Source organism: Mizuhopecten yessoensis, unplaced genomic scaffold (assembly GCF_002113885.1).
Source record: "Mizuhopecten yessoensis strain PY_sf001 unplaced genomic scaffold, ASM211388v2 scaffold8469, whole genome shotgun sequence".
Taxonomy (NCBI): Eukaryota; Metazoa; Mollusca; class Bivalvia; order Pectinida; family Pectinidae; genus Mizuhopecten; species Mizuhopecten yessoensis.
The window spans coordinates 406705-431256 of NW_018407563.1; the positions used below are offsets into that span (position 1 = coordinate 406705).

A 24552-nucleotide genomic window follows, 5' to 3' on the forward strand; every position below is an offset into this window, starting at 1 on the left:
GGTAAGGAAGAAGGAGGATGGGTGAGAGGAGTTAGGGAGAAGGAGGAGGAGTGGGGGGAGTAAGGGTGAAGGAAGTGGGTTGGGGTGGTGATGTGGCAATACCTACCAATGTCTTGAGCCAGCAACCCTCACAGTGGACATGCCAGCACTGGATTGAGGTAAGTGGTTTGTTATACGTCTCCTGTAGTAAACAATATACAGATGTTAAAAATGTCACTTATCTACATCATAACATACACAGGCCCTGCTCTTAGTGACAGTGTACTAACAACTGATAAGTTTTACCTGGAGGACAACGAATGGAAATGATTTTAAAATATTGACATTCTTACATACATGTCTAATCAATATGTCTTACGGTCTCTTACCCAACATGATTCTAGCAACCAAATAATAATTTTTGATAAATTGAAAAGTTTCACTGCAACCTGCCTTTCAAAACATTTTCTTTGATACGTATGCATAAGAAAATATCTCTGACTCCAGAAATGCTGATCATATAAATTGTTACAACTTGTAGTTGTAAATGACATTTTTGGTTTGACAATCACATAAATCCAAGATGCACACTAGGACAGACACTCACCATACATATGAGACATTTGGGGATCTCTCTCTTTGTCAATTCCTTAGATTTTAACCTTGCTTTGAGGGCTTCAATTACCTCCCCGGCAGAACCCTCTATGTTCATGCTGTAACATGCAAACAAGAATATCGTCAATAGATGGAGTTACCTCCCTCTAACCCTATCTACCACAAGAGCTGCTTCCATTTATAAATAGCTTTACATCAGTACCATAAGTAACTTTATTGAACTACTTTAAAAAATCTTTTATTTCAAAGTCAATTAAATTACAAATCAGATTTATCATGAATATTGATTAAGGCACAATAAAACTGCCATTCAAATATTTCTGCACAAGTCTTCTATTAAGTGATTCAAATTCAATAACTTAACATAATGAAACTGATATCTAGATTATGATTATAATTGATTAGAATCCTACCCGAGGTGGTGTTCAGTGTACCTGTGTGGATGAGGTGGGGAACTACCCGGACTGGAGCTACTGTTGCCTTCCATCTCCATGGACTCTTGAGCACTAGATACTGCAATGGGTACAAACATATCAATCTTAAGAACTGCTTGGCAAGTGAACTTTTCTGAAGTCAAACTAGTTATCTACCTTGTCAATACAGATTGAGGTTAAGATCAGCTAATTACCTATCTTTCCAATACAGATTGTGATTAAGATCCACTAATTATTTCCCTTCACAATACAGATTGAGGTTACAATAAATTAGTTATCTCCCTTGCAAATACAGATTGAGATTTCAATCAACTAATTATCTCCCTTCCAAATACAGATTGAGATTAAGATCAGCTAATTATCTATCTTTCCAATACAGATTGTGATTAAGATCCACTAGTTATCTCCCTTCCTAATACAGATTGAGATTAAAACCCATTAATTATCTCCCTTTTCAATACAGATTGAGATTAGGATCAACTACTTATCTCCCTTTCCAATACAGATTGAGATTAGGATCAACTACTTATCTCCCTTTCAAATAGTAGTGCAATATTCTACTCACCATTGCACTGTGAAGTGGATGGATCACCAGGTGAAATATTTCTGCAAGAGAAAACAACATATTTTATTAAAGAAGACCTATATTGGGCCTGCCATTTCAGTGAAGTACTGTAATCTTAGAACCTTTGTCTTGTTTGATATAGTAACCTTCGTGTATGACTCTATAAACCCATTGACCTGTTGACGTCAGTAAAGGATGACACAAGCTTTCTTAATATCCTCTGTAGTACATCAGGAATGTTACCAGAGGCTAACCGACAGCTTCTGAAAGGGTAGCATGGGACATATCCAAGCAAGCTGTTGCGGCAATACCACACTTTCTTGTGATGCTATTTTCTAGAATTCTTCAAGATGACAAAGCTTGATTGCTTTGATCTCCTTTACAAAGAAATCCTAGGATAGGATGATCTACATGGCTTGTTTTGATGTTTCCTTGTATTACACCAACTGTTCACCAATGATATGAAACCAACGAAAAGTACACAGTGAAAACACCACAGCATGATGTCTATAAGATCTTGTGCTTATCATAAGCAAGATTCCTCTGATAGCCTAACTATACTACCCTACCTTAGTATTAATTTCAAGATTGATTGGAATCCTTTACTCACATTTCCACAACACCCTAAACGTTTTCATGTATTACTTTAGCGAATAATGTCCTCTTGATCCAATCATAAACACACTATCACAATGCCCCTCAAAAGTATTTACCAACTACAGTACAATAGCTTTCATAGCCTCACTATGTATTTACACACTAACATTATCTCACTGCTCCTGGACCCACATATACCAACATTAGCTCACTGCTCCTGGACCCACATATACCAACATTATCTCACTGCTCCTGGACCCACATATACCAACATTAGCTCACTGCTCCTGGACCCACATATACCAACATTAGCTCACTGCTCCTGGACCCACATATACCAACATTAGCTCACTGCTCCTGGACCCACATATACCAACATTAGCTCACTGCTCCTGGACCCACATATACCAACATTAGCTCACTGCTCCTGGACCCACATATACCAACATTAGCTCACTGCTCCTGGACCCACATATACCAACATTAGCTCACTGCTCCTGGACCCACATATACCAACATTAGCTCACTGCTCCTGGACCCACATATACCAACATTAGCTCACTGCTCCTGGACCCACATATACCAACATTAGCTCACTGCTCCTGGACCCACATATACCAACATTAGCTCACTGCTCCTGGACCCACATATACCAACATTAGCTCACTGCTCCTGGACCCACATATACCAACATTAGCTCACTGCTCCTGGACCCACATATACCAACATTAGCTCACTGCTCCTGGACCCACATATACCAACATTAGCTCACTGCTCCTGGACCCACATATACCAACATTAGCTCACTGCTCCTGGACCCACATATACCAACATTAGCTCACTGCTCCTGGACCCACATATACCAACATTAGCTCACTGCTCCTGGACCCACATATACCAACATTAGCTCACTGCTCCTGGACCCACATATACCAACATTAGCTCACTGCTCCTGGACCCACATATACCAACATTAGCTCACTGCTCCTGGACCCACATATACCAACATTAGCTCACTGCTCCTGGACCCACATATACCAACATTAGCTCACTGCTCCTGGACCCACATATACCAACATTAGCTCACTGCTCCTGGACCCACATATACCAACATTAGCTCACTGCTCCTGGACCCACATATACCAACATTAGCTCACTGCTCCTGGACCCACATATACCAACATTAGCTCACTGCTCCTGGACCCACATATACCAACATTAGCTCACTGCTCCTGGACCCACATATACCAACATTAGCTCACTGCTCCTGGACCCACATATACCAACATTAGCTCACTGCTCCTGGACCCACATATACCAACATTAGCTCACTGCTCCTGGACCCACATATACCAACATTAGCTCACTGCTCCTGGACCCACATATACCAACATTAGCTCACTGCTCCTGGACCCACATATACCAACATTAGCTCACTGCTCCTGGACCCACATATACCAACATTAGCTCACTGCTCCTGGACCCACATATACCAACATTAGCTCACTGCTCCTGGACCCACATATACCAACATTAGCTCACTGCTCCTGGACCCACATATACCAACATTAGCTCACTGCTCCTGGACCCACATATACCAACATTAGCTCACTGCTCCTGGACCCACATATACCAACATTAGCTCACTGCTCCTGGACCCACATATACCAACATTAGCTCACTGCTCCTGGACCCACATATACCAACATTAGCTCACTGCTCCTGGACCCACATATACCAACATTAGCTCACTGCTCCTGGACCCACATATACCAACATTAGCTCACTGCTCCTGGACCCACATATACCAACATTAGCTCACTGCTCCTGGACCCACATATACCAACATTAGCTCACTGCTCCTGGACCCACATATACCAACATTAGCTCACTGCTCCTGGACCCACATATACCAACATTAGCTCACTGCTCCTGGACCCACATATACCAACATTAGCTCACTGCTCCTGGACCCACATATACCAACATTAGCTCACTGCTCCTGGACCCACATATACCAACATTAGCTCACTGCTCCTGGACCCACATATACCAACATTAGCTCACTGCTCCTGGACCCACATATACCAACATTAGCTCACTGCTCCTGGACCCACATATACCAACATTAGCTCACTGCTCCTGGACCCACATATACCAACATTAGCTCACTGCTCCTGGACCCACATATACCAACATTAGCTCACTGCTCCTGGACCCACATATACCAACATTAGCTCACTGCTCCTGGACCCACATATACCAACATTAGCTCACTGCTCCTGGACCCACATATACCAACATTAGCTCACTGCTCCTGGACCCACATATACCAACATTAGCTCACTGCTCCTGGACCCACATATACCAACATTAGCTCACTGCTCCTGGACCCACATATACCAACATTAGCTCACTGCTCCTGGACCCACATATACCAACATTAGCTCACTGCTCCTGGACCCACATATACCAACATTAGCTCACTGCTCCTGGACCCACATATACCAACATTAGCTCACTGCTCCTGGACCCACATATACCAACATTAGCTCACTGCTCCTGGACCCACATATACCAACATTAGCTCACTGCTCCTGGACCCACATATACCAACATTAGCTCACTGCTCCTGGACCCACATATACCAACATTAGCTCACTGCTCCTGGACCCACATATACCAACATTAGCTCACTGCTCCTGGACCCACATATACCAACATTAGCTCACTGCTCCTGGACCCACATATACCAACATTAGCTCACTGCTCCTGGACCCACATATACCAACATTAGCTCACTGCTCCTGGACCCACATATACCAACATTAGCTCACTGCTCCTGGACCCACATATACCAACATTAGCTCACTGCTCCTGGACCCACATATACCAACATTAGCTCACTGCTCCTGGACCCACATATACCAACATTAGCTCACTGCTCCTGGACCCACATATACCAACATTAGCTCACTGCTCCTGGACCCACATATACCAACATTAGCTCACTGCTCCTGGACCCACATATACCAACATTAGCTCACTGCTCCTGGACCCACATATACCAACATTAGCTCACTGCTCCTGGACCCACATATACCAACATTAGCTCACTGCTCCTGGACCCACATATACCAACATTAGCTCACTGCTCCTGGACCCACATATACCAACATTAGCTCACTGCTCCTGGACCCACATATACCAACATTAGCTCACTGCTCCTGGACCCACATATACCAACATTAGCTCACTGCTCCTGGACCCACATATACCAACATTAGCTCACTGCTCCTGGACCCACATATACCAACATTAGCTCACTGCTCCTGGACCCACATATACCAACATTAGCTCACTGCTCCTGGACCCACATATACCAACATTAGCTCACTGCTCCTGGACCCACATATACCAACATTAGCTCACTGCTCCTGGACCCACATATACCAACATTAGCTCACTGCTCCTGGACCCACATATACCAACATTAGCTCACTGCTCCTGGACCCACATATACCAACATTAGCTCACTGCTCCTGGACCCACATATACCAACATTAGCTCACTGCTCCTGGACCCACATATACCAACATTAGCTCACTGCTCCTGGACCCACATATACCAACATTAGCTCACTGCTCCTGGACCCACATATACCAACATTAGCTCACTGCTCCTGGACCCACATATACCAACATTAGCTCACTGCTCCTGGACCCACATATACCAACATTAGCTCACTGCTCCTGGACCCACATATACCAACATTAGCTCACTGCTCCTGGACCCACATATACCAACATTATCTCACTGCTCCTGAACCCACATATACCATCATTACAGTTGGGGGAACACACAACGTTACACGATGTGGGAACGATTGAAATCTGGACGATTATTGCTTGCGCACATTTGTGCTGACGATGGACAAACGTACGTTGTGCGATAACAATCTTGGTTGGTGTAAATTGAGAAATGGCTTAACAATAAAAACGGCCTCGTGTTTAAACATATAAACTTGATTTTCAAGTATATTTCTATATTCTTGCTACATTTATCAGCTGATCTTTCTATCTATATTTGTCAGTTGAAGGGGTGCTATAGACCAAAACGAATGCAAATAACAAATACTTAACGTCCAGTTGTGCTTTCATAACGGTCATACAGTATCACATCTCACCTTAATACAGCTCCTCTTAGAGCCTTTCTCTCCAGATCTTCTGACGGCTCATCAGATCGGCACGGTAACACGTCCCCTTCATTAAATCTTGGTCAAGTCAAGGGACATAATTCACTTCAGACCTACATGTTTGCCTATATATCTGAATATCAGTGTGAAATTATCAGAAGTGCATGTGACCCAATTTATCTCAATGAATGTCAAACCAGTCTATCACATGAAAGCTATCATCTCATAAAAAATATCTCAGTGGTCACAGCAAGAATTTCAAAGACAAGTTTAAAAACCACAGTTAAAAGAAAATTGTTTCTTTAAATGTAAGGTATACGCATTTGGATGAAAGTCTTACAGGACAGGAACACCTAGTGGATAACAATTGTCCGATGTGACCTTGAACAAAAGTCACTATAATGAATTCAAAATAAAATCCCCCCAAATTCTTTCACTTGTACAGATCAGAACAAGGGTATCGTATTAAGTTGGAATTTTATGAAATAATGCAATTGACAAGCATCTTGTTTACTTTGATATAGAGATGCTCATCAGAGTCTACGGAAAAACAAATTGAAACCTGAAGTATTCTTGTAAGATAGATCGTAGACTGCTGAAGGCCCTAGATGTATGGGGAGAAATGGTGTCGGGTGATGACAGGGTGTCTACGACAAGGATACTGTGCAGTCCCATACAGTTCTGAGTCATCTCCGTCCACGTTGAGATCAACGTCCTCCTCCATGGATTTCTTGAGATTCATCACCTGGAACCCAGTACCTGTAACATAGGAGTAAAACAGGTTTTGTCAGCAAGTCATATGTACAAACATCTCACAACACCTGGACCATGTACATGTAACACAGGTGTAAAACAAGTTTTGTCTGCAAGTCATATGTACAAACATCTCACAACACCTGGACCATGTACATGTAACACAGGTGTAAAACAAGTTTTGTCAGCAAGTCATATGTACAAACATCTCACAACACATGGAACCATGTTACTAATAAACAGGTGTAGTCAAAATCAGTGACATGTACAAACATCTCACAACACATGGAACCACGTTACTGTTAAACAGGTGTAGTCAAAATCAGTGACATGTAAAAACATCTCACAACACATGGAACCATGTTACTGTTAAACAGGTGTAGTCAAAATGAGTGACATGTACAAACATCTCACAACACATGGAACCATGTTACTGTTAAACAGGAGTAGTCAAAATCAGTGACATGTACAAACATCTCCCAACACATGGAACCATGTTACTGTTAAACAGGTGTAGTCAAAAGCAGTGACATGTAAAAACATCTCACAACACATGGAACCATGTTACTGCTAAACAGGTCTAGTCAAAATCAGTGACATGTACAAACATCTCACAACACATGGAACCATGTTACTGTTAAACAGGTGTAGTCAAAATCAGTGACATGTAAAAACATCTCACAACACATGGAACCATGTTACTGTTAAATAGGTGTAGTCAAAATCAGTGACATGTACAAATTTGCAAACACCTGGAAACTCAGTTACAAGTTGCATACCAAAGAACACTTGAATAGGATCCCCTACAGAGTAAGATTTTAGAAGGATCTGCTTGTGTTTATGGCTTAAATAGGATCTCCTTTTAGAATTACAGCACAGGACTAAATGCCATGTGCTACTTAACAAATTATACTGTGATTTGTGTTAAAGCTACCCATCTTATGAGTGTTATACTGTTATATGTTCTTATCTATATTTCTGATGTGTTATCAATGAATGAATCACATCTAAGCATGTAGAAAATGTTTCATCCAATCAGAGGCTACAGCGGCCATCTTGAAAACCAAAGTTGGTCATTTGATGTTAATTATTGCCCCCATATCTCACTTCCAGAAAGTATAAACAATGTCAGACCAATATAACTCAAACTGAAGCCTTAAATGTCTTAGCCAATCAGAAGCCCTGGCAGCCAGCCATCATGGATGTCAAATAACAAAGTGAAATATGACTGCACAACTACAGATGCCTATCAGTATTTACGTGAGAATCCAGACTGTAGTTGAATGGGAAAATCATCTGATAAGTTCACAGTTGAAGAAGACAAAGAAAATTCAAAACAAGTAAAAACAATCAGTCCCTCCAACCTTGTTGTGGGGACTTCGTTTCTAGTCATAAGAGATGTCTTATATATATAGTTTCCCCAGTTACCTTTTTGGAGAGGTGAACAAGTAACAGACAGAGAGCATATACACCTGAACAGAATATTAATACAGAATCTCAATTCTAGGAGAAAAAGCTCAAGGTCAAACAAAAAAAGGGTCAGTATTAGTGTTCCTCAGCTGAGGTTGTTAGTTTGGTTTGGGATCAGAATCAGCACCTAATCAAAGCCCCCAATTATCTGACAACACAGACTCTTTGCGTGTGTGTAGGCCGACGGCCATGTTGACTCACTGTCCCAGAGATGTTTGATTTGGTAACGGGAATGCAGCCGCAGTGTTGATCTCCCATGATTGAAATTGTAAATGATGATGATATAATACAGAGATTTGAGACACGGAATACTTTTTTCCAGAATGATAAAAATACTTCGTATTCAAATTGACGAGATATTAAAATGTCTTCGGAGTTGATCCCGATTTGGGTTGACAGATACAGACTTGTCTAAACATTGCCTGTTTGTCTATGACAGTTGATAAGCACACGGCCATTTACTGTAGTCCCCGTCCTAACCTCCCTCACTGTTTCTCCAAGTCCCTGATTTAACTGTTAGCAGTGTCTAATACATTATGGAGCAGTGCCGTATACATTATGGAGGGCTCTGAGAGACAAGATTTATGCATTTTCGTTTTTTGTGTGTGTGTGTGTTTTGAATGATATCAATGCTGCCCATTAATTGCTGCTAACATTCATAATGACCCCGATTTCTTCCATTATATTTCTTTCCTCATTTCATTGGTATTACCTTGAAATACTATTTTAGAGCAAGTGCTTCTGCTACAATTTCTGTTTTGGACACCTGTCCTTTCTCCAAGTAATAAACTACACTGGATTGTCATAACAACTAACAGTACTTAGACTTCATTGTATATAAGTGATGACAACAGTATAGTTGTAGTTAGCAATATCGTAAATTACACACTGGGCATGCATTGTTTTAAAAGACCAGATGGAGAAATTGTTAAACAGACAGTATGTTTTCTGACTTCTCTATTTATTTCTGGTTCTGGTCTTAACAATGTTTGACTGTACACACCTGAGAAGCCGCCCTGTAGCATGGTGGTGGCCCTGATCCTCGTCTGCCCCGCCCACGTATACTCTTCATACGTGTCACCGTCCCCCTCCACATCCACCGGCTCATCCTCAATTTCATTGCGCTACAAAAATACAGACAAATGCTTCAAAGTTAAAGATGACAAGGACTAAATATAGACATTTGGTAGGATACCTACATTTCATATCAGTATGGTTAACAAATACAGTGTATATGGAAAGTTTGGATTTTAATTTAATTTTGACCTTGACATTTTTCTGTTACCCTGACCATTGCTGTGAAAATACAATCAGCTGCCATCGAACATGATCAAAATTGATGCATAACCTTGACGTTAGAAGTATTTTCTATAGGTAACAGGTTGGAACACTGACACAGGCAAAAGAGCAATACTACCCATCAGAGCAAAGTGATCTAATCACCATCATGTTCAAATTATTAACAAACAGCATTTCATCAGGCTATAATTCTTCAAATAAAATTCTGATAGCAATTTCTTTTACCAAGAGTAGTAAAGTAATAATCAATTTCAGTTTGCCTACCTTTTTAAGACACATCTCTACATGTCCATTGAGTTCCTCGGGTGTGCCGCTCAGTCTCTCGTTACAAATCGGACAAACAGTTTCCTCCGTCTTCTTCTTCCTTGTCCTGCTACGACCTGTCAACATTGTAGAAAAAATGAAGCTTTTTCAAATTTTCATATAAACTTGAATTCTATATCAATAATTTTCATACAAACACTATTTAAACAGGTGGTTAAACATATCATGATTTAAACTGCGTTAAAACCTGATTTTTTTCCATCAACATTGGTCTGTGTCAAATGGATGGGAACAGATCTGGAGACAAGTAATAGGTCTATAAAATACATCAGTCTTAAAATTTAGAATTAACACAACATAAAAAATAGGTCTACGTGATACAGATGCTTTATAGACATACTAAGACCAGACCTTTACCAAGAAAATTTTATTTTAATATTTTGTGGTTGATAACAATAAATAACGTTGCTGCCCTACACGCCACTCGGCGTACAGGGCAGTAAGAAGAAGAACAATAAATAAAGAAAATATGTATAATAATAAAAGAAAAAGTACTTGCTATTTTACTGATAGAATATCACACATTATAGGATGAAGTCATTGATTCCTATTGACCGAAAGTGATTTTCATGGTTATTGTCTATGGGTCTACTGTTCAGTTTGAACACTGTAACATTTTTTTTATACTGATGGGGGGGGGGGGGGGGGGGGGGGGGGGGGCATGATGGCTGAGAACAGGTAGGACCTACTACAAGCTGGTGGGACCATTACTGGAGAACAGGTAGGACCTACTTTAACTGATGGGACCATTACTGGAGAACAGGTAGGACCTACTACAAGCTGATGGGACCATTACTGGAGAACAGGTAGGACCTACTACAAGCTGATGGGACCATTACTGGAGAACAGGTAGGACCTACTACAAGCTGATGGGACCATTACTGGAGAACAGGTAGGACCTACTACAAGCTGATGGGACCATTACTGGAGAACAGGTAGGACCTCCTACAAGCTGATGGGACCATTACTGGTGAACAGGTAGGACCTACTACTAACTGATGGGACCATTACTGGAGAACAGGTAGGACCTACTACAAGCTGATGGGACCATTACTGGAGAACAGGTAGGACCTACTACAAGCTGATGGGACCATTACTGGAGAACAGGTAGGACCTACTACAAGCTGATGGGACCATTACTGGAGAACAGGTAGGACCTACTACAAGCTGATGGGACCATTACTGGAGAACAGGTAGGACCTACTACAAGCTGATGGGACCATTACTGGAGAACAGGTAGGACCTACTACAAGCTGATGGGACCATTACTGGAGAACAGGTAGGACCTACTACAAGCTGATGGGACCATTACTGGAGAACAGGTAGGACCTACTACAAGCTGATGGGACCATTACTGGAGAACAGGTAGGACCTACTACAAGCTGATGGGACCATTACTGGAGAACAGGTAGGACCTACTACAAGCTGATGGGACCATTACTGGAGAACAGGTAGGACCTACTACAAGCTGATGGGACCATTACTGGAGAACAGGTAGGACCTACTACAAGCTGATGGGACCATTACTGGAGAACAGGTAGGACCTACTACAAGCTGATGGGACCATTACTGGAGAACAGGTAGGACCTACTTTAACTAATGGGACCATTACTGGAGAACAGGTAGGACCTACTACAAGCTGATGGGACCATTACTGGAGAACAGGTAGGAACTACTTTAACTAATGGGACCATTACTGGAGAACAGGTAGGACCTACTACAAGCTGATGGGACCATTACTGGAGAACAGGTAGGACCTACTTTAACTAATGGGACCATTACTGGAGAACAGGTAGGACCTACTACAAGCTGATGGGACCATTACTGGAGAACAGGTAGGACCTACTTTAACTAATGGGACCATTACTGGAGAACAGGTAGGACCTACTACAAGCTGATGGGACCATTACTGGAGAACAGGTAGGACCTCCTACAAGCTGATGGGACCCCTGGGGTGGGGGATTCATGACATTCCATTGGCATGAAAACAACATAGATTGGGTCATCTACCCAGAATTGTATTGCTTCACTACTATAGTTACATGGAGCAAAGTAGACTATCAGATAGACTGGCTACCAGAGATGTTGGGTTAGCCATGCTGTAGAGTTGTATCACAGATGTGTGTAGGCTACCAGAGAGCTGTTGGGTTAGCCATGCTGTAGAGTTGTATCACAGATGTGTGTAGGCTACCAGAGAGATGTTGGGTAAGCCATGCTGTAGAGTTGTATCACAGATGTGTGTAGGCTACCAGAGAGATGTTGGGTTAGCCATGCTGTAGAGTTGTATCACAGATGTGTGTAGGCTACCAGAGAGATGTTGGGTTAGCCATGCTGTAGAGTTGTATCACAGATGTGTGTAGGCTACCAGAGAGATGTTGGGTTAGCCATGCTGTAGAGTTGTATCACAGATGTGTGTAGGCTACCAGAGAGATGTTGGGTTAGCCATGCTGTAGAGTTGTATCACAGATGTGTGTAGGCTACCAGAGAGATGTTGGGTTAGCCATGCTGTAGAGTTGTATCACAGATGTGTGTAGGCTACCAGAGAGATGTTGGGTTAGCCATGCTGTAGAGTTGTATCACAGATGTGTGTAGGCTACCAGAGAGATGTTGGGTTAGCCATGCTGTAGAGTTGTATCACAGATGTGTGTAGGCTACCAGAGAGATGTTGGGTTAGCCATGCTGTAGAGTTGTATCACAGATGTGTGTAGGCTACCAGAGAGATGTTGGGTTAGCCATGCTGTAGAGTTGTATCACAGATGTGTGTAGGCTACCAGAGAGATGTTGGGTTAGCCATGCTGTAGAGTTGTATCACAGATGTGTGTAGGCTACCAGAGAGATGTTGGGTTAGCCATGCTGTAGAGTTGTATCACAGATGTGTGTAGGCTACCAGAGAGATGTTGGGTTAGCCATGCTGTAGAGTTGTATCACAGATGTGTGTAGGCTACCAGAGAGATGTTGGGTTAGCCATGCTGTAGAGTTGTATCACAGATGTGTGTAGGCTACCAGAGAGATGTTGGGTTAGCCATGCTGTAGAGTTGTATCACAGATGTGTGTAGGCTACCAGAGAGATGTTGGGTTAGCCATGCTGTAGAGTTGTATCACAGATGTGTGTAGGCTACCAGAGAGATGTTGGGTTAGCCATGCTGTAGAGTTGTATCACAGATGTGTGTAGGCTACCAGAGAGATGTTGGGTTAGCCATGCTGTAGAGTTGTATCACAGATGTGTGTAGGCTACCAGAGAGATGTTGGGTTAGCCATGCTGTAGAGTTGTATCACAGATGTGTGTAGGCTACCAGAGAGATGTTGGGTTAGCCATGCTGTAGAGTTGTATCACAGATGTGTGTAGGCTACCAGAGAGATGTTGGGTTAGCCATGCTGTAGAGTTGTATCACAGATGTGTGTAGGCTACCAGAGAGATGTTGGGTTAGCCATGCTGTAGAGTTGTATCACAGATGTGTGTAGGCTACCAGAGAGATGTTGGGTTAGCCATGCTGTAGAGTTGTATCACAGATGTGTGTAGGCTACCAGAGAGATGTTGGGTTAGCCATGCTGTAGAGTTGTATCACAGATGTGTGTAGGCTACCAGAGAGATGTTGGGTTAGCCATGCTGTAGAGTTGTATCACAGATGTGTGTAGGCTATCAGAGAGATGTTGGGTTAGCCATGCTGTAGAGTTGTATCACAGATGTGTGTAGGCTACCAGAGAGATGTTGGGTTAGCCATGCTGTAGAGTTGTATCACAGATGTGTGTAGGCTACCAGAGAGATGTTGGGTTAGCCATGCTGTAGAGTTGTATCACAGATGTGTGTAGGCTACCAGAGAGATGTTGGGTTAGCCATGCTGTAGAGTTGTATCACAGATGTGTGTAGGCTACCAGAGAGATGTTGGGTTAGCCATGCTGTAGAGTTGTATCACAGATGTGTGTAGGCTACCAGAGAGATGTTGGGTTAGCCATGCTGTAGAGTTGTATCACAGATGTGTGTAGGCTACCAGAGAGATGTTGGGTTAGCCATGCTGTAGAGTTGTATCACAGATGTGTGTAGGCTACCAGAGAGATGTTGGGTTAGCCATGCTGTAGAGTTGTATCACAGATGTGTGTAGGCTACCAGAGAGATGTTGGGTTAGCCATGCTGTAGAGTTGTATCACAGATGTGTGTAGGCTACCAGAGAGATGTTGGGTTAGCCATGCTGTAGAGTTGTATCACAGATGTGTGTAGGCTACCAGAGAGATGTTGGGTTAGCCATGCTGTAGAGTTGTATCACAGATGTGTGTAGGCTACCAGAGAGATGTTGGGTTAGCCATGCTGTAGAGTTGTATCACAGATGTGTGTAGGCTACCAGAGAGATGTTGGGTTAGCCATGCTGTAGAGTTGTATCACAGATGTGTGTAGGCTACCAGAGAGATGTTGGGTTAGCCATGCTGTAGAGTTGTATCACAGATGTGTGTAGGCTACCAGAGAGATGTTGGGTTAGCCATGCTGTAGAGTTGTATCACAGATGTGTGTAGGCTACCAGAGAGATGTTGGGTTAGCCATGCTGTAGAGTTGTATCACAGATGTGTGTAGGCTACCAGAGAGATGTTGGGTTAGCCATGCTGTAGAGTTGTATCACAGATGTGTGTAGGCTACCAGAGAGATGTTGGGTTAGCCATGCTGTAGAGTTGTATCACAGATGTGTGTAGGCTACCAGAGAGATGTTGGGTTAGCCATGCTGTAGAGTTGTATCACAGATGTGTGTAGGCTACCAGAGAGATGTTGGGTTAGCCATGCTGTAGAGTTGTATCACAGATGTGTGTAGGCTACCAGAGAGATGTTGGGTTAGCCATGCTGTAGAGTTGTATCACAGATGTGTGTAGGCTACCAGAGAGATGTTGGGTTAGCCATGCTGTAGAGTTGTATCACAGATGTGTGTAGGCTACCAGAGAGATGTTGGGTTAGCCATGCTGTAGAGTTGTATCACAGATGTGTGTAGGCTACCAGAGAGATGTTGGGTTAGCCATGCTGTAGAGTTGTATCACAGATGTGTGTAGGCTACCAGAGAGATGTTGGGTTAGCCATGCTGTAGAGTTGTATCACAGATGTGTGTAGGCTACCAGAGAGATGTTGGGTTAGCCATGCTGTAGAGTTGTATCACAGATGTGTGTAGGCTACCAGAGAGATGTTGGGTTAGCCATGCTGTAGAGTTGTATCACAGATGTGTGTAGGCTACCAGAGAGATGTTGGGTTAGCCATGCTGTAGAGTTGTATCACAGATGTGTGTAGGCTACCAGAGAGATGTTGGGTTAGCCATGCTGTAGAGTTGTATCACAGATGTGTGTAGGCTACCAGAGAGATGTTGGGTTAGCCATGCTGTAGAGTTGTATCACAGATGTGTGTAGGCTACCAGAGAGATGTTGGGTTAGCCATGCTGTAGAGTTGTATCACAGATGTGTGTAGGCTACCAGAGAGATGTTGGGTTAGCCATGCTGTAGAGTTGTATCACAGATGTGTGTAGGCTACCAGAGAGATGTTGGGTTAGCCATGCTGTAGAGTTGTATCACAGATGTGTGTAGGCTACCAGAGAGATGTTGGGTTAGCCATGCTGTAGAGTTGTATCACAGATGTGTGTAGGCTACCAGAGAGATGTTGGGTTAGCCATGCTGTAGAGTTGTATCACAGATGTGTGTAGGCTACCAGAGAGATGTTGGGTTAGCCATGCTGTAGAGTTGTATCACAGATGTGTGTAGGCTACCAGAGAGATGTTGGGTTAGCCATGCTGTAGAGTTGTATCACAGATGTGTGTAGGCTACCAGAGAGATGTTGGGTTAGCCATGCTGTAGAGTTGTATCACAGATGTGTGTAGGCTACCAGAGAGATGTTGGGTTAGCCATGCTGTAGAGTTGTATCACAGATGTGTGTAGGCTACCAGAGAGATGTTGGGTTAGCCATGCTGTAGAGTTGTATCACAGATGTGTGTAGGCTACCAGAGAGATGTTGGGTTAGCCATGCTGTAGAGTTGTATCACAGATGTGTGTAGGCTACCAGAGAGATGTTGGGTTAGCCATGCTGTAGAGTTGTATCACAGATGTGTGTAGGCTACCAGAGAGATGTTGGGTTAGCCATGCTGTAGAGTTGTATCACAGATGTGTGTAGGCTACCAGAGAGATGTTGGGTTAGCCATGCTGTAGAGTTGTATCACAGATGTGTGTAGGCTACCAGAGAGATGTTGGGTTAGCCATGCTGTAGAGTTGTATCACAGATGTGTGTAGGCTACCAGAGAGATGTTGGGTTAGCCATGCTGTAGAGTTGTATCACAGATGTGTGTAGGCTACCAGAGAGATGTTGGGTTAGCCATGCTGTAGAGTTGTATCACAGATGTGTGTAGGCTACCAGAGAGATGTTGGGTTAGCCATGCTGTAGAGTTGTATCACAGATGTGTGTAGGCTACCAGAGAGATGTTGGGTTAGCCATGCTGTAGAGTTGTATCACAGATGTGTGTAGGCTATCAGAGAGATGTTGGGTTAGCCATGCTGTAGAGTTGTATCACAGATGTGTGTAGGCTACCAGAGAGATGTTGGGTTAGCCATGCTGTAGAGTTGTATCACAGATGTGTGTAGGCTACCAGAGAGATGTTGGGTTAGCCATGCTGTAGAGTTGTATCACAGATGTGTGTAGGCTACCAGAGAGATGTTGGGTTAGCCATGCTGTAGAGTTGTATCACAGATGTGTGTAGGCTACCAGAGAGATGTTGGGTTAGCCATGCTGTAGAGTTGTATCACAGATGTGTGTAGGCTACCAGAGAGATGTTGGGTTAGCCATGCTGTAGAGTTGTATCACAGATGTGTGTAGGCTACCAGAGAGATGTTGGGTTAGCCATGCTGTAGAGTTGTATCACAGATGTGTGTAGGCTACCAGAGAGATGTTGGGTTAGCCATGCTGTAGAGTTGTATCACAGATGTGTGTAGGCTACCAGAGAGATGTTGGGTTAGCCATGCTGTAGAGTTGTATCACAGATGTGTGTAGGCTACCAGAGAGATGTTGGGTTAGCCATGCTGTAGAGTTGTATCACAGATGTGTGTAGGCTACCAGAGAGATGTTGGGTTAGCCATGCTGTAGAGTTGTATCACAGATGTGTGTAGGCTACCAGAGAGATGTTGGGTTAGCCATGCTGTAGAGTTGTATCACAGATGTGTGTAGGCTACCAGAGAGATGTTGGGTTAGCCATGCTGTAGAGTTGTATCACAGATGTGTGTAGGCTACCAGAGAGATGTTGGGTTAGCCATGCTGTAGAGTTGTATCACAGATGTGTGTAGGCTACCAGAGAGATGTTGGGTTAGCCATGCTGTAGAGTTGTATCACAGATGTGTGTAGGCTACCAGAGAGATGTTGGGTTAGCCATGCTGTAGAGTTGTATCACAGATGTGTGTAGGCTATCAGAGAGATGTTGGGTTAGCCATGCTGTAGAGTTGTATCACAGATGTGTGTAGGCTACCAGAGAGATGTTGGGTTAGCCATGCTGTAGAGTTGTATCACAGATGTGTGTAGGCTACCAGAGAGATGTTGGGTTAGCCATGCTGTAGAGTTGTATCACAGATGTGTGTAGGCTACCAGAGAGATGTTGGGTTAGCCATGCTGTAGAGTTGTATCACAGATGTGTGTAGGCTACCAGAGAGATGTTGGGTTAGCCATGCTGTAGAGTTGTATCACAGATGTGTGTAGGCTACCAGAGAGATGTTGGGTTAGCCATGCTGTAGAGTTGTATCACAGATGTGTGTAGGCTACCAGAGAGATGTTGGGTTAGCCATGCTGTAGAGTTGTATCACAGATGTGTGTAGGCTACCAGAGAGATGTTGGGTTAGCCATGCTGTAGAGTTGTATCACAGATGTGTGTAGGCTACCAGAGAGATGTTGGGTTAGCCATGCTGTAGAGTTGTATCACAGATGTGTGTAGGCTACCAGAGAGATGTTGGGTTAGCCATGCTGTAGAGTTGTATCACAGATGTGTGTAGGCTACCAGAGAGATGTTGGGTTAGCCATGCTGTAGAGTTGTATCACAGATGTGTGTAGGCTACCAGAGAGATGTTGGGTTAGCCATGCTGTAGAGTTGTATCACAGATGTGTGTAGGCTACCAGAGAGATGTTGGGTTAGCCATGCTGTAGAGTTGTATCACAGATGTGTGTAGGCTACCAGAGAGATGTTGGGTTAGCCATGCTGTAGAGTTGTATCACAGATGTGTGTAGGCTACCAGAGAGATGTTGGGTTAGCCATGCTGTAGAGTTGTATCACAGATGTGTGTAGGCTACCAGAGAGATGTTGGGTTAGCCATGCTGTAGAGTTGTATCACAGATGTGTGTAGGCTACCAGAGAGATGTTGGGTTAGCCATGCTGTAGAGTTGTATCACAGATGTGTGTAGGCTACCAGAGAGATGTTGGGTTAGCCATGCTGTAGAGTTGTATCACAGATGTGTGTAGGCTACCAGAGAGATGTTGGGTTAGCCATGCTGTAGAGTTGTATCACAGATGTGTGTAGGCTACCAGAGAGATGTTGGGTTAGCCATGCTGTAGAGTTGTATCACAGATGTGTGTAGGCTACCAGAGAGATGTTGGGTTAGCCATGCTGTAGAGTTGTATCACAGATGTGTGTAGGCTACCAGAGAGATGTTGGGTTAGCCATGCTGTAGAGTTGTATCACAGATGTGTGTAGGCTACCAGAGAGATGTTGGGTTAGCCATGCTGTAGAGTTGTATCACAGATGTGTGTAGGCTACCAGAGAGATGTTGGGTTAGCCATGCTGTAGAGTTGTATCACAGATGTGTGTAGGCTACCAGAGAGATGTTGGGTTAGCCATGCTGTAGAGTTGTATCACAGATGTGTGTAGGCTACCAGAGAGATGTTGGGTTAGCCATGCTGTAGAGTTGTATCACAGATGTGTGTAGGCTACCAGAGAGATGTTGGGTTAGCCATGCTGTAGAGTTGTATCACAGATGTGTGTAGGCTACCAGAGAGATGTTGGGTTAGCCATGCTGTAGAGTTGTATCACAGATGTGTGTAGGCTACCAGAGAGATGTTGGGTTAGCCATGCTGTAGAGTTGTATCACAGATGTGTGTAGGCTACCAGAGAGATGTTGGGTTAGCCATGCTGTAGAGTTGTATCACAGATGTGTGTAGGCTACCAGAGAGATGTTGGGTTAGCCATGCTGTAGAGTTGTATCACAGATGTGTGTAGGCTACCAGAGAGATGTTGGGTTAGCCATGCTGTAGAGTTGTATCACAGATGTGTGTAGGCTACCAGAGAGATGTTGGGTTAGCCATGCTGTAGAGTTGTATCACAGATGTGTGTAGGCTACCAGAGAGATGTTGGGTTAGCCATGCTGTAGAGTTGTATCACAGATGTGTGTAGGCTACCAGAGAGATGTTGGGTTAGCCATGCTGTAGAGTTGTATCACAGATGTGTGTAGGCTACCAGAGAGATGTTGGGTTAGCCATGCTGTAGAGTTGTATCACAGATGTGTGTAGGCTACCAGAGAGATGTTGGGTTAGCCATGCTGTAGAGTTGTATCACAGATGTGTGTAGGCTACCAGAGAGATGTTGGGTTAGCCATGCTGTAGAGTTGTATCACAGATGTGTGTAGGCTACCAGAGAGATGTTGGGTTAGCCATGCTGTAGAGTTGTATCACAGATGTGTGTAGGCTACCAGAGAGATGTTGGGTTAGCCATGCTGTAGAGTTGTATCACAGATGTGTGTAGGCTACCAGAGAGATGTTGGGTTAGCCATGCTGTAGAGTTGTATCACAGATGTGTGTAGGCTACCAGAGAGATGTTGGGTTAGCCATGCTGTAGAGTTGTATCACAGATGTGTGTAGGCTACCAGAGAGATGTTGGGTTAGCCATGCTGTAGAGTTGTATCACAGATGTGTGTAGGCTACCAGAGAGATGTTGGGTTAGCCATGCTGTAGAGTTGTATCACAGATGTGTGTAGGCTACCAGAGAGATGTTGGGTTAGCCATGCTGTAGAGTTGTATCACAGATGTGTGTAGGCTACCAGAGAGATGTTGGGTTAGCCATGCTGTAGAGTTGTATCACAGATGTGTGTAGGCTACCAGAGAGATGTTGGGTTAGCCATGCTGTAGAGTTGTATCACAGATGTGTGTAGGCTACCAGAGAGATGTTGGGTTAGCCATGCTGTAGAGTTGTATCACAAATGTGTGTAGGCTACCAGAGAGATGTTGGGTTAGCCATGCTGTAGAGTTATATCACAAATGTGTGAAGGCTATCAGAGAGATGTTGGGTTAGCCATGCTGTAGAGTTGTATCACAGATGTGTGTACATGTAGGCTAACAGAAAGATGTTGGGTTAGCCATGCTGTAGAGTTGTATCAGATGTGTGTAGGCTATCAGAGATGTTGGGTTAGCCATGCTGTAGTACTTCACCAGCACCCAGTTTACACTATCAGAGATCTTTTGGGTAGCTCATGCAGCCTGCAAACATCTTATTAGCTTTGATTATATGAAGTGTTTTTTGTTATTGATGAATTCTGTCATTTGGTGAAAATATAAATGCATTTGTGTTGAATTGTTATGACATTTTGACAAAAACCACAGGTAGGCACTAGCTATAATTAAGTCACTCCGCGACATCACAGTTTGAATTTTTTCTAAAGTTTAAATGGGAGGTGCATTGCCTGCAAAAACTAATCATAATCAATTACAATTGATGTAAAGTTTAAATGTGTTTTTCTTTTAGATTAAATGACCTGAAATAAAAGGTAAGACCCAAAGGGAAAAAATGGCCCAAGTACATATGATATTTCAGCGTTAATTATTTATTTGACACAATCTAGACCGCACATCTTGTTGGTTCTTTTGTAACCGTAGTAATTTGTCTATGTTTCCTCGACACCAGTATGGAATCAGTAACACCCGGAGGCATCCGCTTGTTTTTATCGCGGGCCTCAATCAAAATTCCCGGAGTGCATCAGCCCCTGTAGTGACAAAATTCAGACAGTCTTCTGAGCACACGATTCTGATGTAAATGAACACACTGACAACTTACTAGTAAGCCGGGCCTGCCGATTACACTTGATCCTTTGGTACGTCTGTAAAGAAAAAAATATATTTCAATACGATTACGTTCACGACTCACTGCTTCTACACCTCCGAACAAAGCTTGTTTTCTACAGGCAATTTCCGCTGAAAAGGCGCCTGACATTTTCACAGGTACTGGACGGTATACACTGGTATATACTGCCAAGGGGGACTGTCTCAGTTACCTCCGCAAGACAATATACCCCAGATAACATATCAGACCGGCCATAAGTCATAGGCCACAACCACCCCGCAAACACAAAGCCAAGAAACGTGCTAAACAGGCATTACCGTATCGCCAAGCGTTTGGGTTACATCTATATGTGTATTAAGTTAAAAGGCCTGTGTGACGGCCTTCAGATCACAAGTAATAGTGCCTTTACAGGGAGATCATACAGATATTATTATCCCCGTATATTAATTTTGCGAAGCAACTGTAGGTCTAATATATAATACGCTAATGATTGTTGCTTCTTAATTTTTCATTACCACATGTCACCCCAGGTTCTGGTTACAAACAGCTTAAGAACTGTACTCCCTTGTAGAGTACTTCAGACAGGAGATCACAAGTAACAGTGTCGCTTGGCTCCCTGTTACAGACATATAATTATCATAATATGCAGTATTTAGTAGGGTAGGGTACATCTTTCAACTGCGTATTAATAATGATTTAACACCCTAGTTAGAGTACCTAACTTGCTTTACCATGACCAAATCTAGACAAAGGATACAACTTTCTACACAAATCACGATGATAGATGTACTGGTGTATGTATTGGCCTTCATCTGATACGTCGGAGAAATCCTTATCATAATTAATTCAGCGAGTCTATGCAGTGTAAATAAAACTTTTAGTTTGTTTGTGTTTTACGTCTTATTAACAGCTACGGTCATCTAGACTAAGGACGTGCCAGGTTTTGGTGGCGGAGGAAAGTCGGAGTACCCGGAGAAAAACCACCGACCTGCGGCCAGTACCTGGTGACTGCCCCACGTAGGTCTCGACCCGCACCCCAGTGGTGGAGAGCTAGTGGTAGAAGAATGTCAGACGCCTTAACCACTTGGTCACCGTAAATAAAACAAGAGGAACATGGTGGCTCCATCACTGATACCTGCTGTACCAAAGCTTGACTCTCATGACCTTAAATGCAAGCTGTAATCGTCGTCTTTTTTTAAAACTTAAAACCCTAGGCCTCTTATTTCATAACAATTTTATTAATTTTTCATGTTTCACAATTGACTATTATGATCTTCCATGTAAGTAAAGACAATTGTGTCTACAAACTAGACAACCTTTAACCCTGACAACTTTATGCCAAACATCATGGCTTTATGGTTTTTAGGTTTTTAACACATTTGAATGTGGGCCAATGTTGTTGTTTAAACTTCTTAACAGCACTTTATCACAGAAATCTACAGGCCAAACATCATAACTCTAGGCCTCATGGTTCATAAGAAAAAGTTGGTATGAATATTATTTAATTTGGTCCCCGATACCCTAAGAATCATATATTACTTGAAAATAGTCCTTGACCAAGGCAAGCTGAACACCAAATAGTATGAAGTTTGGTTTCATGGTTCATTAGAAGAAGCTGTTTGAAATGTTTTAACATATATGACCCAGGTGACCTTTAATGTGATTAACGTCATTTATTTGGACACACACGATGACCTTCATCTCAGCTAGCCACGGGCCAATATCATTACAAGTTTCATGGTTCATTGGAAGATGTTGCATAAAGATAACATAATTTTGGCCCTGTGAATTACGGACAATATATTTCAAATATTTGACGAAAAGTGATAGCTTTAAACTCAGCAAATTACATGCTAAATATAATGGCACTTGGCCTTATGGTTCTTTAGGAGAAACAGTTGAAAGAAAATAAGTGGAACTATAGTATTTTACTGTTGTGGGTCAGAACTGTAACTTTGGTAGTTTTAATTTTTTGTGTCAGTACTCTAGCTATGGTAATTGTCTGGTACAGGTCAGTACTGTAACTAAAGTAACTCTATGGGTAAGTACTGTAACTATGGTAACTTTATGGGTAAGTACTGTAGCTATGGTAACTTTATGGGTAAGTACTGTAGCTATGGTAAATGTATGGGTAAGTACTGTAACTATGGTAAATTTATGTGTAAGTAATGTAACTATGGTAAATTTATGGGTAAGTACTGTAACTATGGTAACTCTATGGGTTAGTACTGTAACTGTTTTAAATTTATGTGTAAGTACTGTAACTATGGTAAATTTATGGGTAAGTACTGTAACTATGGTAACTTTATGGGTTAGTACTGTAACTATGGTAACTTTATGGGTAAGTACTGTAACTATGGTAAATTTATGGGTAAGTACTGTAACTATGGTAACTCTATGGGTTAGTACTGTAACTATGGTAAATTTATGTGTAAGTACTGTAACTATGGTAATTTTATGGGTAAGTACTGTAACTATGATAACTTTATGGGTAAGTACTGTAACTATGGTAACTCTATGGGTAAGTACTGTAACTATGGTAACTTTATGGGTAAGCACTGTAACTATGGTAATTTTATGGGTAAGTAATGTAACTATGGTAACTGTATGGGTAAGTACTGTAACTATGGTAAATTTATGGGTAATTACTGTTACTATGGTAAATTTATAGGTAATTACTGTTACTATGGTAACTTTATGTTTTGATTTTACTTCCTCATAACCACCAAGGTCAAATCAATGTAAATAAGTGCCTGGTTTCATGTATTCACAAATAAAAGTGATAAACAGTCATGTGTCCTTTATTTTTCTATGAAGAAAAGAACAAAAAAACATAATAAATGCCACAATTTCTTTTTCAATGCTCGTGGTCATTTTAATTAGTCCATGGTCTAGGGTTTCCTTAATGATAATGGTAGAAAAGTCCACCATCAAAAAATCTATCTGGCTGAATAAGTTGATTAAGTTACCTATTGAGGTATATTTCATCCCCGATTACCTGTACCAGTTTATTAGGGGAGTCATTAGTCACAGCCCGATACCTATACTACCCGTTACCTATCTGGACAGTTACTGAAGTGGACTTCCCGCTATCCGACATGAATCAGAATTCTCAAGTATTTAAAAATCTATTATCCAAAAAACGCAAATAGAATTCTTCAAAAGAAGTGATAATTTTTTGATGTTATCTTGTATTACTTTACTTCTTTAATTACAAATTAATTAAGAATATCGCCCGACTACCTCCATACAGAGAAAAAAAATCTGATAACAACAATTAATAA

At 42.4% G+C, this 24552-nt stretch overlaps 1 protein-coding gene across 4 annotated transcripts in view; it reads right to left on the reverse strand.

The window, feature by feature from the left end:
- Window positions 1-24552, reverse strand: part of LOC110456027 (E3 ubiquitin-protein ligase Rnf220-like) — an 84512-nt gene that overhangs the window by 3611 nt on the left and 56349 nt on the right. For 3 of the 4 annotated variants that reach the window (XR_002463545.1, XM_021506546.1, XM_021506544.1), the window contains 9 exons: window positions 21263-21305; window positions 10172-10287; window positions 9612-9732; window positions 7048-7144; window positions 6377-6463; window positions 1594-1634; window positions 1008-1107; window positions 587-692; window positions 107-181 (listed from right to left, as the gene is read on the reverse strand). Coding sequence is in view for 3 of the 4 variants with exons in the window: in XM_021506546.1 (XP_021362221.1) it covers window positions 107-181; window positions 587-692; window positions 1008-1107; window positions 1594-1634; window positions 6377-6463; window positions 7048-7144; window positions 9612-9732; window positions 10172-10287; window positions 21263-21305 (786 nt within the window). In the remaining variant the exon portion in view is untranslated. The remainder of the gene's footprint in view (window positions 1-106; window positions 182-586; window positions 693-1007; window positions 1108-1593; window positions 1635-6376; window positions 6464-7047; window positions 7145-9611; window positions 9733-10171; window positions 10288-21262; window positions 21306-24552) is intronic. The other variant, XM_021506545.1, reaches the window with a different exon arrangement.